Raw genomic sequence first — 18,405 nt, 5'->3', positions numbered from 1 at the left:
CCCTTGGGACCCAGGGGGGGGGGGGGGGTGAGGAGGGGTCCTAATGGGGCCTAAATTGTACATTTTTATCTTCTTCTTGAGAACCCCATGACCCATTTTCACCAAACTTGGCAGGTAGCATTCCTAGGGGGTTAGGATCTCAATTTGTTAAAATGGGCACCATGCCCCGCCCAGGGGGCCCCCAGGGGGCCCAAACCCCCCAAATGAAGGAATCTTTAAAAATCTTCTCTAGAATCAGAAGTTATAGAGCTGAGATAATACTATGAGTGAGTACATTAATGACTGTAGTTTCAAGTTTGTTCATAGGAGATCCAGGGGTGCCCCTCTTGGGGGTAGGGGGGAGGGTGGTGGTTGGAAGGGTCCAAATGGGGGCCTGAATTGTACATTTTCATCTTCTTCCTGAAAACCTCATGATGGATTTTTGTCAAACTTGGCAGGTAGCATCCCTAGGTGGTCAGGATCTCAATTTATCAAACTGGGCACCATGCCCCACCCAGAGATCCCCAGGGGGCCCCAATTCCCCCAAATTAAGGAATCTTGAAAAAATTGGGCCCTTATTCAGGCATGAGATTTCTCCGCGGATCCGCGGATTTCCGCGGATTTTGAAATTCTGGTTAGAAAATACACAGTCGGGAAAATTTCCGTGATTTTCCTCTTTTTCTTTTCTTTTTTTTTTGCAGCCACCATATCTCGCCGTGTGTGAATGGTGATGAGTGCATTTTGTCAGCGGGCAGCTGTGCGATGTTGCATGTTTCATGCGTGAAATGGATGTGAAACGTGCGTGTCGATCAAGTTGTAGCTACTATACTAGTGTAGCTTGCAGTGTGGTGTGATATGATGCACACGTGAGGCTGTAACTGCGTATTACGTGTATCATTACTATCAAGGAGCTTCGGCATGCATGCTGCCGCAGCATTCAGCGCGATGCGTTGACCGAAAGATCGGTCTGTATCTGTCCGTCGGGCGGGGAATGTTCCGCGGAGACTGCGTCTGGCTTCACGGATCTCCTCCGTATACGGAGGACAGCGTTATGGCAAAATATAAAAGAGTCCTCCGGACAGACGGATCTTTCTGTCTACGCGATGCGTAGACCTCCGTAGGGATCCGTGAAGCCAGACGCAGTCTCCGCGGAACATTCCCCGACGGACAGATACAGACCGATCTTTCGGTCAACGCGATGCGCTGCTTTTGTATCCCGCTGATTACGTTGGCGTGACCTGACGTTACATTTGTCATCGTGATTTTGTGGACCGGTGAGAATATTTCTTTCTTCAACGAGAAAATGTTTATGGACTTAACCGGGTCTACAAATTTTTGTACCTCCTGTAAGGTATTATAGGCAGTCTAAGTTAGCTGTTGCATGGACGTACATGGACCAAGTACAAGATCAGCAATACTTTGCCTGGTCTGCGCACTGTAAACTGTTAATGGACTGAGGTAAAGACAGCCAACAATGGCAATGCTAAGCTGTGATTTTTTTTTTTTTGTACCCGTATGAACTGAATCCAGCAAGACGTCACCTGGGTGTACATTACTGTGATTTATTATGGCCTCACATTTGAGTAGGTCCTAGGTATTCAACAGTTAAGCATACTATTACTTCCTTTAGATTTTGGAAGTGTCATTTATGAGTTCAATTATCACAATGTTTCTCTGTAAAATGTACCTCATAACAATAGTAAATTTCAGTTGTAAAATGCATTAAAATGAGTTTTTTCATACCTTGAATTTCAAAAAGTCCTCACCGTGGGAGTGGGGACACCCCCCTCCCACACCCTCCCCCCGCTCGGTCGCTACGCTCCCTCGCAAACTCTTCTCCTCTTTTTTCAACTTTTCTCTGTCTCATGCCTGCTTATTGTACATTTTCATCTTCCACTTGAGAATGCCTCGTCAAATTTTGGTAGAGCTGTGAATAATTTAGATTAGTGACTGCATGAAAGGTGAACTTGCGATACTCAGGTGAGCGCTAGACCCGCGGGTCTCTTGTTAAATTCGTGTTCCGAAGCGGGTTAATACACAGTCGCTGTTTTCATCCAGCAATGCCAGCGTACGATAAGCGACGCGAGTGCGAGTACAAGCGCTCAACTATGTAGTACATGTATTGTACTCGATACATGTACTGTAGTACTAGTACACCAATCGGCTGTGGGCTCGGTGCGTGCGATGATACTGCTATATGTGTAAACATGTTTGTACTACGTAGCAGTATCATCGACGAAGCGCACACAATTCAGGCTGTTCAAAATGTGTATAGAAAGTTGCGAAGATATATTCGCGCATTTTTGAATTCGCGCTAGCCGAACGTAGCGCAAAATCCGCGAAAATTATGTACCGCAAAAATTTCCACGTTTACAGTACTTAGTGCAGCACCTACGCGTGTATTTGCTGCAATGACCTGCTGTAGATGAGAGGTATAGTCTCTCACAAGCTTCTGGCAGCGCTCCGTGGGGATTTTAGCCCATTCCTCATGGGCAATTGTCTCCAGGTCAGCAATGCTGGTAGGTCTACGTGCTGTAATGTTACAACCTGTTTTTTGTGCATGTAAACGTTCCAATTTTGGATGGACGATAAATGAAATCCAGCATTCACCTCAGAACATGTGCATGTGACTTTTAATTTGTCATTATTTGTGTATTCATCCGTATGTATGTATACAGGGGGTTGAATAATTTTGCAACGTGGTTTTCGTGTGAAAATTGCAATTTTGGATGGACTATGAAGTAAATCTTGACTTTTGTTTCGGTATTCAATTGTGATAAACTATCTGTTGACTATGTAGTGGGGTGGCTTAGTGACAAATATACTGATAATCGTGACACGCCGGACAAAAGTGTCATTTTTTCCTCAGACATTTGTATATATATGAGGATCAAAATTAGGGGGTGCTCCAAGAAATCCGCTAACAGAAAAAATGAGAAAATGCCCTTAATTTGTACATAACAATAATGTCTGAATTCAAAGACTATACACAGGGCATTCACCAGGTTTCTGTACAATGCAATGCAATGTACATGGTTGCTAGTCTTAAAATTCAGACCCATAATTCGACATATTATGTGCATGTTACCAATAATACACCATTTTTACTGGTGTTCCTATGGTAGCAGGTGGTTAGTCTGTGTTGCAGACCTGAGGGAGGTGTGTTGGAATAGTCCAGTTTTCTTAAGCACCTTTTCATTAAATAATTTGATATAATTTCTGGTAAAGGATTTTTTTTTAGTACTGTCTACCTCCTGTAGAGAAATGGCAAAGAGTGACATGTGACTCTGGCTCAGATACTTTAAATCTTGGGCAATGACTTAGCCAGGTGTAGGACTATGTCACAGCTCATTTTTTTCTCCCAGAACTACTAGTTTACCAGTAGAAGAGCTGCATATTCCATTGAGAACTTAAGGTTTTGGGTATTACCCTACATATTTCCTAACAAATTTAACCTGTTTCCTCCAAGATTGTGTGAATTCCATAGGTTTAGCGCAGGGATTACCTGGTTCCCGTAAGCAATTTTTATAGTCCGCACTTCCCCTCTCTATATGTTTCTTATTTCTTATGGGGGTTATTCAAATGTTTAAAAAGGTTAAAAGTTTGTTTTCATAGATGAAGTTGAATTTAGACAATTTGAATATTCTTAAAAATATATTGATATTTGTAATTTCACTCATAAAGACTTAAAGCGGTTTGAATATTTTTGGTCTGATAGCTATGTATAGACATGTTATTAAAAAGTAAAAGCAATGTTTGATTGGTTCACATTATCCAAAGAGGGTGGGATGTAGTTGGCTGGTGAACAAAGTCTATGGGGGAGTTTAAAAAGTTGATAGAAATAAAACAAAATCGGCATAGAGCAGAATCTAAATCACAATACAATATGACAAATTTCCCGACCCCAAAGGCGGTTGATTCTATGATGCTTTATGTCAAAATACATTCCACCCAAAATACATGTGATTGACAGGAGGAAAAAGTATAGTACATTAAAAACAATATAGTTCAACTGACCCCATTAGTCCAGCAGCATAATGAAATGATTGTTAAGTTTTATCGCCTTGTCAATTGAAGATGATGTTACATAATGACAATTATCAAAGTTAGCTAGATCTACTAGTATATCAAGAAACCAAAAAGAAGGGGTGGGGTGGGGAGAGAAGAATGAAGTAAGTTATTAGTATCTGTAGTTTTGGTTTTCAGTACAGCTGTATATTCATTTTAATTTCCTTAATTTCCGTTAGGTCATCATGGATTGGAGCATTTGTGTACTAGTAATCTGCCAGGAACAAACACAAGAAAAACTTAAAGGTCCTATATATACACTTTTGGGAGAGTGACTTGAAAAAAATGTTCAGGATATCACATTTTATGCATAATATGTGTAGGTCTGGGGCATTTCATGAAGCATTTTGTCTGACAAGTTGTCGGACAAATTTGCTCTCTGCCAATCAGATGCAAGGATTTCTGTAGTTTGTAACAGTTTGTCAGAAAAATATTTGACCAAACTGCTTCATGAAATGCCCCCCCCCCCCCTGTTGTATCACAAGACATCCTACCATATACAGTTTTTGCAATCAAAGCAAACATATAAAGAGATATCAGTATTTTTCTCATTAAAGCATAAATGCGGACGGTTTAGTCTGGAAACATGTTATCATAGAAATATTGTTCACATTTTGTGTTATTGACAATACTTAACATTGATTATACAGATTCATTTTTACAGAGGTTCTTTCTATCCGTAACTCACACTTAAGAATAATTTTCAAGCACTAATTTTGGGGTTTTGCCTTTAATTATCCACAAAAAGGAGGACTCAATGCATAAAAGGTGTATGCTTTATTTTGGGAAAATGTTGAGGAGATCAGGAAAATTATATATATTGATGTAGATTTTGGACCTGAAGGAGCAGGTGAAGCATTTTTAAGAAACAATGCCTTGTGGCATCGTTCTTATCATCAAAAATTGATAATGACAAACTCAAATGAAAATTGGAGGGGGGAAGAAAAGACGAACATATTGACATGAGACAGCTTGGTAAAGATTAAACGCTAAAATAGACAATGCAGCCTCTTTTCTCAGTTCATACTTATCCAGAGTGTGTGCTTTCTTTCCAGTACCGGTATTATTATTTAGATAGGTTAGGGGAATCCCTTTGAATTGTGTGATACATCATTTTAAAGCTTACAGTCTGCTCTTTTGAGGACAAGTCCACCTTCATGCACACATGGATTCAGTGAATACAACAATATTAGTAGGACACATCACAGAAAGCTTGGAAAAATCGTACAATCCGTTCAAAAGTTATGATTTTTAAGGTATCTGCACAGTCGCGGCGGGATGAAAAGACTACCACAGTGCATGATGTCACATGCGCACATTCTAAGGAAAATAAAATGAGAATTTCACAAAACCATACTTTTTGAATAAAGTTCACATAGTTTCTTTGACTTGCTACTGACGTATGTCAAGGGTAATATTATTCCCCCTGCCTTCTGAAAGAGAAGTTGAGTATCCTTTTGTAAGCGAAAATAATTTATGTTGAATTGTCTTTATTCATTCTTTATATCATTGTACACATGTGACATTACAAGGTATAGTAGTCTTCTCATCCAGCCTCGACTGCATGAGCAGAAACTTCAAAAATTCATAACTTTAGAACGGATTGTCCAATTTTCCTCAAACTCTCACTGATGTGTTCTACTATTGTTGCTGCATTCACTCAACCCACATGCTATAAAGGTGACAAATCTTTGTCTGGCGACTTTTTTGTTGATCAATTATACCAACCCTGATGGAAATCTCTTCAAATTCATAAGTTCTGAAGTCTCCTTTAAGTTTAACCAAAATCTATATATGTAGTTGCCATGGCAACATACCACTTAACACTAATGAAAAGTATTTCAAACCTGTATACATCCCGTCGATCAGTTGTACCTATTCAAATGGAATCTCTTCCAAACTGGAAAATAGCCTCCTGTAACTAACTTCAATTAAAAACCCTAGTTTTGGGTTGCCATGGCAACGCACAAATCAACAATTATATTTGACCCCTGGTTTATACTCTTAGTACCTTCTATACAACATTCATATCAAATTTTGTGAAAATTGAATCTTCCTACCTGGAGAAATAAACAAAAACATGATTTTTAGAAAAAGTTCATTGACCTTTGACCTTTGACCTTTGGAAAATTCACTCCAAATTCAATCAAAATATTTTACTTGTTCTCAATATTCTTCCTGCCAAGTTTTATCCAGATTTGATATTCCTGACCTGAGAAATAGCCAAAAAACCTGTTTCACAAATAAAGGTCATTGACCTTTGACCTCTGACCTCCTTCCCAGCATCAATTTTCTTGGAGCACCCTATTTTTTGAGAAGGTACATCATGAAGTACCTTTGGTGAAAAAATCATGCTTTTGTCCGCCGTGTCACGATAATTTCACTAAGCCACCCCACTAATGTGAATGATTTAGTAACAGTCTACAGTTGCAATGTTATTCTTTTCGCCAAAATGTCAAAAATGCATGGGGGGTTGAATGATTTTGCTGCCAACTGTAAGTTCTGTAGTGTGTAGTATAAGTTTGCACAATCACCAAAAATATTATTTGATCAGATTGAAGCAACCACTAATACAGTACAGCTGCAGGGATTAGGAAAAGAAGGCTTTATTAGGTGATCCGAGTATCCTCTCGGATCACCTATTGTATCTGTACGGATTCTTTCTTCTTCTTATTCTTCTTTCTTTATTTCTCCCCAAAAGTTGTGCAGAGGTTAGCTCAGAAAGTACTATGCCTATCAAGTTCAAACTTATACCATGTATGTATCGTGTCCCAAAGACGGCAATCGAACTAAAATCAAAGTGATCAGTCGACCGTGACGTCACTATGACGTCATTATATGAAAACACATTCTCAATCATATCTCATTAATGGAATGAAGTTTTTCAATTAAATTTACGTCACATATATTTCAAGTTATGCGCATTCTACTCATATTCTCAAAATTCACATTTTCTCTTGGTACGTGCGCGTACGCGCGCGTTGAAATATTTGTATGCTCAAATCGAGCTCAAATTTTTTTTGCACACGTTTCAGACCATTTGGAGCATTTTTTGAAAAATTGAAAAAATCGGACGGACGCGTACGCGCGCGCGTATATACGCACGCACAGCTCATATGCAATAGAAATTTTCAGTTTTTTCACATGGATCGGATGTCCACAATGTCAAGGAATATTTCTATCAAGTTTCAAGTCGATCCGACTCAATATGACATCATACGGGCCCGTCAAATTCAAAATTCCGCGCGTGCGTCAATGGGGATACACTGTGCAACTATGCCAAAAAACCGCCAATTTTAAATCGGATTTTACTCGTCAGGATGGCCGGTGACCCCCCATTTTCTTGACATATTCTAAAAGCTGATGAGTTGTACATGTCATTTCATGGGTTGGCGATACTGAAAAAATGATTAAAAGATATCAAATTTCTTAATAAAGTAAACAAAGTAAATTTTCCAAATGACGTCATCAAATTTCAAATTCAGTCGAGCGTATCTCACTTAAATTTCGCCAATTTTCACCCAGATTTCAGTATGTTGTAGCATATGAAATGTTCTTTCATCAATGTGATAACAACATTTTGATTGGATAACGTCATCACCTCGTAAAAATGGATTGAAAGTATCCTTGTAAAATTTGACCAGTTTACGTGTTATCTCTATGGGAGAGCAGTTTTTCTGGCAGTGAAAATTGACATGACTCTCTTTTTCGAGCACTAGCTCACTTATGCTTCGGTGAATTTCTCCCAGATTTTAGTATGTTGTAGCTGAGACTTTGGGCTATCGTTAAATGTGACCTCCATTTTTTCATACAACGTTGGTATCACATCGAAAAACTTGGTTGAAAAATTGCATGTGGCTTCGATGCAGCGTCATTTTGCTTAATACACAGGGCCTATGGAGCATGAAATAGGTCATTGCATAGCGCATCCGACTCGTAATCCTAAGGTCCCTGGTTCGATGCTCACCCCTGCCAGTTTTTTTTTTTTTTGAACACTTTTTTTCCTTTTTTTTCTTTAGTTAGTCTTAATCTCCTTTCCTAACTTTATCTTTTTCTGATTTTTTCATGCTTCTCCTTCAAATTTCTATGAAAATAACATAATTTTTTCTTTATTTTTCTTTCTTTCTACTACTTTCTGTGCAATAGATGAACAACAACAATGGCTATTAATCCCATATTTTGCACATGTTTTGTTCATGTCACGTACATTATTTCATAAAATAACAATTACTTGATCGGACACCATCTTGGGTATGTAAATTAGGGTCAAAGGTCATAAATGTTTTATCCTGTATCTTGGTGAATACATGTCCTATCTCTCCCATATTTTGCACACGCAAAGACCATGTTACAAGAATCATTTCACAAAATAACCACTTTTTGCTCAGATGCCATCATGTCTGTGCAAAGTGGGGTCAAAGGTCATATATTCTTTCTGTATCTTCATTATGACGTGTTATCTCTATGGGAGTGCAGTTTTTCTGCGAATGAAGCTATGACAATCTTTTTCGAGCAATAGCTCACTTATGCTTCGGTGAATTTCTCCCAGATCTTAATATGTTGTAGCTGAGACTTTGGGCTATTGTATTTTACCCTTCGTTTTTTTCATACGATGTCGGGATCACGTTAAAAAACGTGGTTGAATTTAAAGCTTATCTTCAATGTATTGAGATGTTTCTTTTCTTTCTGCAACTTTCTTTGCAATAACTCAAGAAAAACAGCGTCTATCACCCTCAAATTTTGCACATGTTTAGTTCATGTCACGTACATTATTTCATAAAATAACAACTTCTTGATCAGACACCATCTTGGGTATGTAAATTAGGGTCAAAGGTCATAAATGTTTCATTCTGTATCTTAGTGAATACATGTCCTGTCTCTTCCATATTTTGCACACGCAAAGACCATGTTACAAGAATCATTTTACAAAATAACCACATTTTGCTTAGATGCCATCCTGGCTGTGCAAAGTGAGGTCAGTGGTCAAATATACTTCATTCTGTCTCTTTATTATGACGTGTTATACGGAATATGGTACCAAAGATGGCAGATCTGACTCGCTTTTCTAAATGAGATTCCGAATATCACACGGCGAATGTCCCTAAACACAGATGAAACCTGTATGGCCATGCCTAAATTATATATTTGTTGCTGTATCTTCGTTATCTAGTGTATACAGAATTTGGAACCAAAGATGACAGATTTGACTCACTTTTCTAAATGAGAATCCAAACATCACACAACCAATGTCTCTAAACACAGATGAAACCTGTATGGTGTTGCCTATTGCGATCAGACCTCGAATCATTGATTTAAAAAAAAATCGGATCACCTTAATTTGTCAGTGATGACAAATTACAATCTCTAGTTTTCTTTATTTCTCCCCAAAAGTTGTGCAGAGGTTAGCTCAGAAAATGCTATGGCTATCAAGTTGAAACTTATACCATGTATGCATCATGTCCCAAAGACGACAAATCTAATGTATCATTGTGATCAGTCAACCGTGTCGTCACTATGACGTCATTATATGAAAACACATTCTCAATCATATCTCATTAATGGAATAGAATTTTTCAATGAAATTTACGTCACATATATTTCAACTTATGTGCATTCTACTCATGTTCTCAAAATTCATATTTTCTCTTAAAACGTGCGCGTACGCGCGCGTTGAAATATTTGTATGCTCCAATCGAGCTCAAAATTTTTTTGCACACGTTTCAGACCATTTGGAGCATTTTTTGAAAAATTGAAAAAATCGGACGGACGCGTACGCGCGCGCGCATCCATACGCACGCACAGCTCATATGTAATTGAAATTTTCAGTTTTTTCACTTTGATCGGATGTCTGAAATGTCAAGGAATATTTCTACCAAGTTTCAAGTCAATCCAACTCATTATGACGTCATACGGGCCCGTCAAAGTTGAAATTCCGCGCGCGCGTCAATGGCGATATACTTACAGTGCAACTATGCCAAAAAACTGCCAATTTTAAATCCGATTTTACTCGTCAGGACGGACGGTGACCCCCCATTTTCTTTACACATTTTGAAAGCTGATGAGTTGTACATGTCATTTCATGGGGTGGCAATGCTGACAAAATGATTAAAAGATATCAAATGTCTTAATAAAGTAAAAAAAGTAAATTTTCATAATGACGTCATCAAATTTCAAGTTCTTTCGAGCGTATCCCACTAGTCCTTTGTCAATTTTCACACAAATTTCAGTATGTTGTAGCTTATGAAACGTTCTTTCAAACATAAAATAACAATATTTTGATTGGATAACGGTATCACCTCGTAAAAATGGATTGAAAGTAATCTTGTCAAATTTGACCAGTTTACGTGTTATCTCTATGGGAGTGCAGTTTTTCTGGGAATGAAAATTGACATGACTATCTTTATCGATTACCATCTCACTTACCCTTCGGTAAATTTCTCCCAGATTTTAATATGTTGTAGCTGAGACTTTACGCTACCGTAAATGTGCCCTTCGTTTTTTCATACGATGTCGGGATCACGTCAAATATTTTGGTTGAAATTCAGGCTTATCTTCGACGTATTGAGATATTTCTTTCTTTCTGCAACTTTCTTTGCAATAACTCAAGAAAAACGGCCTCTACCACTTCTATATTTTGCACATGTTTAGTTTATGTCACGTAAATTATTTCATAAAATAACAACTACTTGATCGGACACCATCTTGGGTATGTAAATTAGGGTCAAAGGTCATAAGTGTTTCATCCTGTATCTTAGTGAATACATGTCCTATCTTTCCCATATTTTGCACACGTAAAGACCATGTTACAAGGATCATTTCACAAAATAACTACTTTTTACTCAGATTTCATCTTGTCTGTGCAAATTGAGGTCAAAGGTCATATGTACTTCTTTTTGTATCTTCGTTATGACGTGTTATCTCTATGGGAGGGAATTTTTTTAATGTGAAAATTGACATGATTGTCTTTATCGAGCACTAGCTCACTTACCCTTCGGTGAATTTCTCCCAGATTTTAATATGTTGTCGCTGAGACTTTGCACTATCGTCAAATTTCTCTTCGTTTTTTCATACGATGTCGGGATCACGATAAAAAACTTGGTTGAAATTAAAGCTTATCTTCTATGTATTGAGATATTTCTTTTTTTTCTGCAACTTTCTTTGCAATAACTCAAGAAAAACACGTCCTATCACCCCCTTATTTTGCCCATGTTTAGTTCATGTCACGTACATTATTTCATAATATAACAACTACTAGATCGGACAACATCTTGGGTATGTAAATTAGGGTCAAAGGTCATAAATGTTTCATCTTGTATCTTGGTGAAAACCTGTCCTATCCTTCCCATATTTTTCACACGTATAGACGATGTCGCGAGAATCATTTCACAAAATAACCACTACTAGTATTTCATCAGATGCAATCTTGGGAGTGCAAAGGTGGGTCAAAGGTCATATGTACTTGTTGCTGTTTCTTCGTTATAGTGTATACAGAATTTGGTACCAAATATGGCAGATATGACTCCCTTTGCTAAATGAGAATGCAAACATAACACGGCCAATGTCTCTAAACACAGATGAAACTTGTATGGTCATGCCTATTGCGATCAGGACTCGAATCATTGATAAAAAAAAAATCGGATCACCTTAATTTGTCAGTGATGACAAATTACAATCTCTAGTTTTACATGGAAATGTGGCAGTACCAGTACTCATTGGGTGACAATCCTTACTTGTACTGTCTTAACTGTGTATATCAATAGCAATACAGGAATCATTAATCATTTTTTGTGTTATTGTTTGTGTTTGCAGTGTTTGAACTGTAGCCTACAGTGTTTGCAAAGTTGGTCATTCAATTTGTTCAGAAGTAATTGTGATATCTGTCAGAGTTCCTTTTGCTTCCACTCAACACATGAACTCTCTGGTCATATTATAGAGTTGAGTAAATTCAACTATTTGTATATCCATACTGTGGTACACAATATTTGAGTTGATTCATTGGCTTTCAGGACTGCACATTGAGCCGCTGCCCTCTAATAGACCTACAGTGTGACAGCATTGCTGTATATAGACCTTACTAATGAAAATAATGACAAGGGTGTGGCTAATGCACTGTGTGCATTGACGATAGCTTGTGTACATGGCATGCCCAACTCTTCTGTGATTTGTCAGTGCTTGCTGGTTGAACAGACATGTTACACACCTCTGTTGGTGCTAACTGTACAGCATTGTGTGTGTCATGTGTGTGGAGCTACATGTAAGTGTGCTCTGTGTTTCCAGATTAGCATCACAATGAATAAAGTACAGGAAGCAGGAAAAGGGAGTTCATAGTATAATACTCACCACATAACCGGGATAGGATTGAATCAGTAGCAAAACGACTCCATAGAGTGGATGACTGATTTTGCAATGAGCATGCACTATACACTCACAGGATCGATAATACATTTTGACCTGTTCCATACCGGAACCTGGTAGCCTGTGTATTAAAGTTACAAGTCTATAAGGATTTCAGAATTCAGTGTGGAATGGGTTAATCATTCTCATACCCAATTGCACAATGTATACATTGTATGCACTACCCTGCACAGTTACCCCTCACAATCTTGCATACCATTGGGTAATCGCAACTATGCATGCAGGTTCTTCTGTCACCCTTGTATGAACGCAAAAGTAATGCATTAAAAAGTTAATATACTTCCGTACATGATGGGGTCTTCTTTTTTCTTTTTTTTCTTTTTTACACCTTACCAATGCATTGTATCTTCCATGCTGTGATCATCATTCATAGCTTGGGCATATAGGATATTCAGTATAACTCCTTGTCCATTCATGGGCAGTGCTTATACCCAGAATTGATATGAGAACATCAAGGGAGTATTCGTTCAATCACCAAGCCCAGTGGTGGATCCAGGATTCTCAAATAGGGAAGGTGCAAGTGTTGAGGGAGCAAAGTGACCGAGCAGGGGGAGGGTATGGGAAGGGGGATACCCCCTCCAGTGGTAAGGACTAGAAAAAAAAAAAATCATGTTTAACCCATTGAGGACGGGCTGATTTTGCTACAACATGCATTTCCCATAGATACATGTACCTGCCCGAGTATACTCGGGACTCGTCTTCAACGGTTAAAAGTCACATTTTGAGAGCACTTTTAAAGGAAGGAGACTTACGTGTTAATTGTTATTCAATTCATAAAAGACTGCCTCGTTTGTAAAATAGAAAAATCAAAATGAAATACCTCTTAATTATGGGTGACAATAAAAATATTGATTTTACTGATTTTGAATAATGTACTTAAGCCCAGGTTCCACTGTCATGATTTGAACACCTATCTATCCCAATCTATCAGATCAGGAAAGAGTGGTAAAAGTGTACAGGGATTGGTTTAAATCCGAAGCATCCTAATACCATTGTTGTGGTGATGGAGCAAAAGTAGGGCTTTTGTTCAGATCTCCAAGAAATTTTGGGCATATGTATTCAGAGTGTTTTGCTGATCCATCCTGATCATAATTTCCGTACTTTGGATCGAAAGGCAAGCGGGAAAAACATCATAGCAATGTAAACACATCAGGATAAAGGTAGCGAGGCCTTTAAAACTATGATCACAAAGGTTCATACGAACAATGCGTTAATGTGAATTTCCCTGTTCATACAAATTTAGGGGTTTTTAAAAAGATGTGTAGATAGGGCATAACTTCTTATGGCCTTCGTACGAACAGTGTTCATTTGCAAAATTGAGAAATGGAATGATTTTCTTGTGTATAGTGGCCTTTAAACTATTCTAAATAAATTGCGATATCAAACTCTCTTGAAATTTGCCAAGGAAAGCCCAGATAGCCATTTATCAAAATAGCCACCATTTATTGTCAATAGAAGCAATTAGCAATCTTAGCAATTAGTGTAGAAATGCAAATTATTAGAAATATACAGAGAAAAAACCCAAGGGTATTCTACAGTACAATGTTTTAGGCAATATGTAAAAGTGGAAATTTCTATGATGTGAACATTTGTATGCGTTTTGTACGCCTGGAAATTAGCACAAAAATAAAAACAAGCAAGGTATATTGTACAAGTAGCTTGTTACAGTACATGTAGAACTATGTGATTCTGTATCTGTGGGAATTGAAATCATGTGAAATTCATCTTTCTCGGCAGAGCACAAAGAATACAAGGGAATTAAAAGCAATAGTTAACATTCTCTTTTCCCCCATCTTTCTATTGACTTGCTTGACAGCCCAATGGCACCAGTTCAGAGGAGATAGAGAGTGTGATCCTTTTCCTGGAATCCAAGGGGGCTGATGTGAATGCCAAGGATACATATGGCATCACCCCACTCCACCTAGCTGCCATCAGAGACAATGAGGTTGCTGCCAGCGAGTTGCTGAGTATTAATTCAATTCAAGTTGATGTGAGTGTGTTTAGTTGCTTTATACTCCAGCAAATGGATTGAATCATTGATGAATCACTGCATTTTCAGAAATGTGAAAAAAGTTATACAAGTATTATGTATAGATTGCATGTTACATATTTTTCATGAACTTTCACAACAGCCACAGTCCCCATTGACTTTATTCATAAAGTTTGCTGGCCTACAAACATATTGGAATTTAGAAAGAGGCTCACTGTATAGAACCTAATAGATGCTCTGTGATGTCAACTAGTTTATCCTTCATTCAGCACAACATTAGATCGGCAGAAAAAGTGGTGTAGATTTTATATTATTCTGTAGGAATTAATTTTTGTTATCGACCTACTTACAGGTGTATGAAATCACAGACTTGATAAAATTTAAACATGAAAGTGTATTATTGCCATTGTTTCAAAGAGATTATATATACCTGTTAGTTGATTTGAATGTCTATCACTCACTCACTCTCACAAATTACAGTCGGGGGCAGGGGGGCATGAAGAAGATGCAGCAGTTTGAATTATCCAGGCCATCCAGTTGGCAGCTGTCCTGAGGAGATCCGGCGTTGTCATCCTGGTCCATCCTTAATAAGATAATAGATTTTTTATATGATTGAAAAAAAAAATTGGACCAATCTGGAAAGGATATGTCATGTGGGTGGTATCTAGAACTACAAATCTCTATATCATGGTACAATGTATTTACACATGTTAGAGAACACACAAAACTAGAACCATGGGATGACACTGGTGAAACCCTATTTCTGCTTTTCTTTCGTTATGGGCATTTCCAGTATTACGGACATTGCATCTTAAACAATATTTGCAACCTGAAATGGTCATTGAGATAACATTTTCTGTTTCCATGTGTCAGGTCTGTGATTGTCAGATGATGACCCCGCTCCACATGGCATGTACTCATGGTAGTGACACCATTGCTTCCATGTTGGTGGAGAAGGGTGCAGCGCTGACATCAACTGATGAGGAGAATGGTACCCCTCTCCATGCAGCTTGCCAAGAAGGTCATGAGGAAATTGTCAAGCTTCTATTTGCAGCTGGTGACAAGCAAGGACTTGTTGGTCAAGTAATAACAAAAATATGAATCCATTTCTTATTAATCTCTTTTAAAGAATGCATGCCTCAAATAAATTACAGACCCATAGCATGTGGCATATGTGATATTTCTTCATTGTCATGACATGAGGCAGTGATCACGTACCATTACAATTTTGTCTCAGTTGAAGAACAAGGGAGTGGAGGTAAATGCATGGTTTGCTGCTGATAATGGCAGAACATTGGCATTTATTAAAGGGAAGTTTCTTTTTTAAAATATATTGTATGTGTGCAATGAAAAAAAAATTATCTGGATTTTAACGTTTGTACAAGACCACATTAGTTCTGATGTAGCTTCAAAGAATGTAAATTTAGATACATTTGACGTTATCAATGAAAACAATGCCCTTTAAGCCTGTAATGACTTTCATGAAAGGTAGTTTAAGATGCAGACAATACATAGTGCAAGTAAGTCATAGTTTTTCTCAACTCAAACAGATGAAGTCATATTTTTGATGTAAGTAAATGCCTTGGTGGATGAGGAATACTGGCTGTTCATGCAATGTAACAGGGTCGTGGTAGCTCAAAGTATGTGTACTCCTCGTTTCTCGTTGGTGAGGGATGGGAAGGGATGGTCACCAGGAAAACCATTCAAATTCATTATACCCGATACAATAGAGATGGTACAGTATTCATCGCATAATCGGGCATCTGATAATCGGGATCCTCGCTTAAATGATATACGCTTCCCAGAAACATTTCCAACGCACATTATTTTCACTGGATAATCGGGCGGGGACCTCTGATAAACGGGACAGTTTTTCTTCAAGCGATCTTTGATTTTGTTAATATTTTACACAAAAAATCTACCAAAATACCACAACAGTATTTCAAAGATTCCGTATCAGTTGTCGTTTACAACAAACTTACAAAGCAAGCTTCGGATTAGTGTGTTTTATAGAATGGGTAGCGAGAATCCTGCGATCTGATTGGTCGAGAGCTATGTGTTGATTTTTACTGGCCGCACGCTACGTATGCTGAGTCACCGTGGTAAACATGTTATCGCGTACTTGTAGCAAGAGTACGCGTACTTGTAACAAAGGTTTGCGCACTAAGCAAGCGTTCGCGCACTCAGGTTGGCCATGCGTCCAGTAAATACTGATGCATGGCTGGCCGTGCGTCCAGTAAAAACTGATGCATGCTTGTTTACGGCAAGCCAAAAGGAAATGCATCCAGTAATTTTGTCATCGGGTAACACGATAGAAAAATGGATTTTTGACAAGAAAATTACCCATTCTATAAATCAGATGACGCACATGTCTTTTCGTGCGTCAGTCGGAATATAGTGTGCATGCGGTAACTATGGAATTTAGCCTAAACCCACTCGGCTTCGCCTCGTGGGTTAAGCATTCCATAGTTACCTTATGCACACAATTCCGACTGACGCACTCAGACCTGTGCGTCATTTGTATATTGACCTCCGTCCATCCAGTACATGTACATGCATAGCCATGAAAGCGCCGTGTATAAGTATCCATGCCATTGCAAAGCACATGCCTTCGCGAACATTCTTCTCCCCTACATAAGCAAAGCCATGTGCTCGCTTGCAATTCCTACTCGACTCACATCCAATAAAAAACATGCCTCGCTCAGACAGCCCAGGCTGTGTGCGTTGTTTAATCTCAGTCATACACTCTGAGGGCAAAGTCCATTGTTATCGCGCGCCTTCGTATCTTGTTATCTACTGTCTTTGGCTTCAGCTTTCAATACAGCTGTACACTGTGATCTGTGTGTACGTCACAATCTTCCTCAGTTGTGACTGGGCAAAAGTTACGTGATTGAAATGAGGGCTATGAGCAGTTACGTATTCAGTGAAATGGGGGAGAGAGTGGGAGGGAGAGCGTGAAAGATGAGAAGGGTTCAATGTATGTGCGAATACGTAACGTTATATGAATCTAGACTATGAGCTGACATTGATTACGTGTACACGCGTGTTTGACAGAAGAATCGAACCCGGTTGCGATTACTCTACATCATTGCGAGAATGCAGGGAGAGCTGGAGGGTCGCACCGAGGGGTAGCGTGTTGTGTATTCATGTACATGTATAGTACGTCAGTATGCATGTGTGTGTGTGTGTGTGTGTGTGTCTGTGTGCACTACATGTACATGTCGTATGCCGTTAGTGTATGGTGAGTACTCATCGCGAAATCGGGCACCTCGCTTAAAGGGGCCGTGTTTGCTACTCCCAACCTGTCCCGATTATGCGATGAATACTGTATAAGTCCAAATGGGGATGACAGAAAGAGAATTACAAGGAGAAGCCAAACCATTGAATTAAGGAAGCTAAGAACATAAAAATGCTATTAAGAAGATAGTGGACAGACTGTGGCCCACAGACAAAGAAAGAAAAGAGTGGTGCTCAGGTGAGAGTTTTCTGCTCTTAGCTTCTTGGGCTGGTATGCTTTTAGTGAATACATTGTAAGTCTTTGCCTTTACATCAGTTACAAAAAGCTGTTGTCACACAGGTATTACACTGTACCATGTGAAATGTGTACACACCTTGTGCATTCTAATGAGCAAGGTGATAGTGGTGATTCTCCTTTGTTTTGACAAACATAGTCTTAAGCCCGCCGCACACTACACAACTCACGACTATACGACCTTAGTACCATAAGACCCAGTCGTACGACCTGCCAACGCGCACACTATACGATCAGACCTTACGAGTAGGCTTACGACTGTTCTGTCTTCAGTACATTTTACTAATGAGTATTAAAATGCACGCAGTGCGCACTGTATCTTGATTGGCTGAAAGCCCATGACCGATCGTAGAAATTCAACATGTCAAATCTCTGCGACTGGCGCTAAGACCCAGTCGTACGACTGGAAACTGGCAAGACT

The 18,405-nt window shown here is 38.8% G+C and overlaps 1 protein-coding gene across 1 annotated transcript in view; it reads left to right on the top strand.

The window, feature by feature from the left end:
- Positions 1-18,405, top strand: part of LOC139738779 (transient receptor potential cation channel subfamily A member 1 homolog) — a 203,286-nt gene that overhangs the window by 61,827 nt on the left and 123,054 nt on the right. Inside the window, 2 exon segments of the mRNA XM_071649416.1 lie at positions 14,279-14,452; positions 15,326-15,535. Coding sequence (XP_071505517.1) covers positions 14,279-14,452; positions 15,326-15,535 — 384 coding nt within the window.

The sequence above is a fragment of the Diadema antillarum genome, unplaced genomic scaffold (genome assembly GCF_040938485.1).
Source record: "Diadema antillarum isolate AM-2024a unplaced genomic scaffold, OU_Dant_1.0 seq00000768_RagTag, whole genome shotgun sequence".
Taxonomy (NCBI): domain Eukaryota; kingdom Metazoa; phylum Echinodermata; class Echinoidea; order Diadematoida; family Diadematidae; genus Diadema; species Diadema antillarum.
Note: the sequence above shows the minus strand (reverse complement) of the source record. Positions and strands in the feature narration are given on the sequence as shown.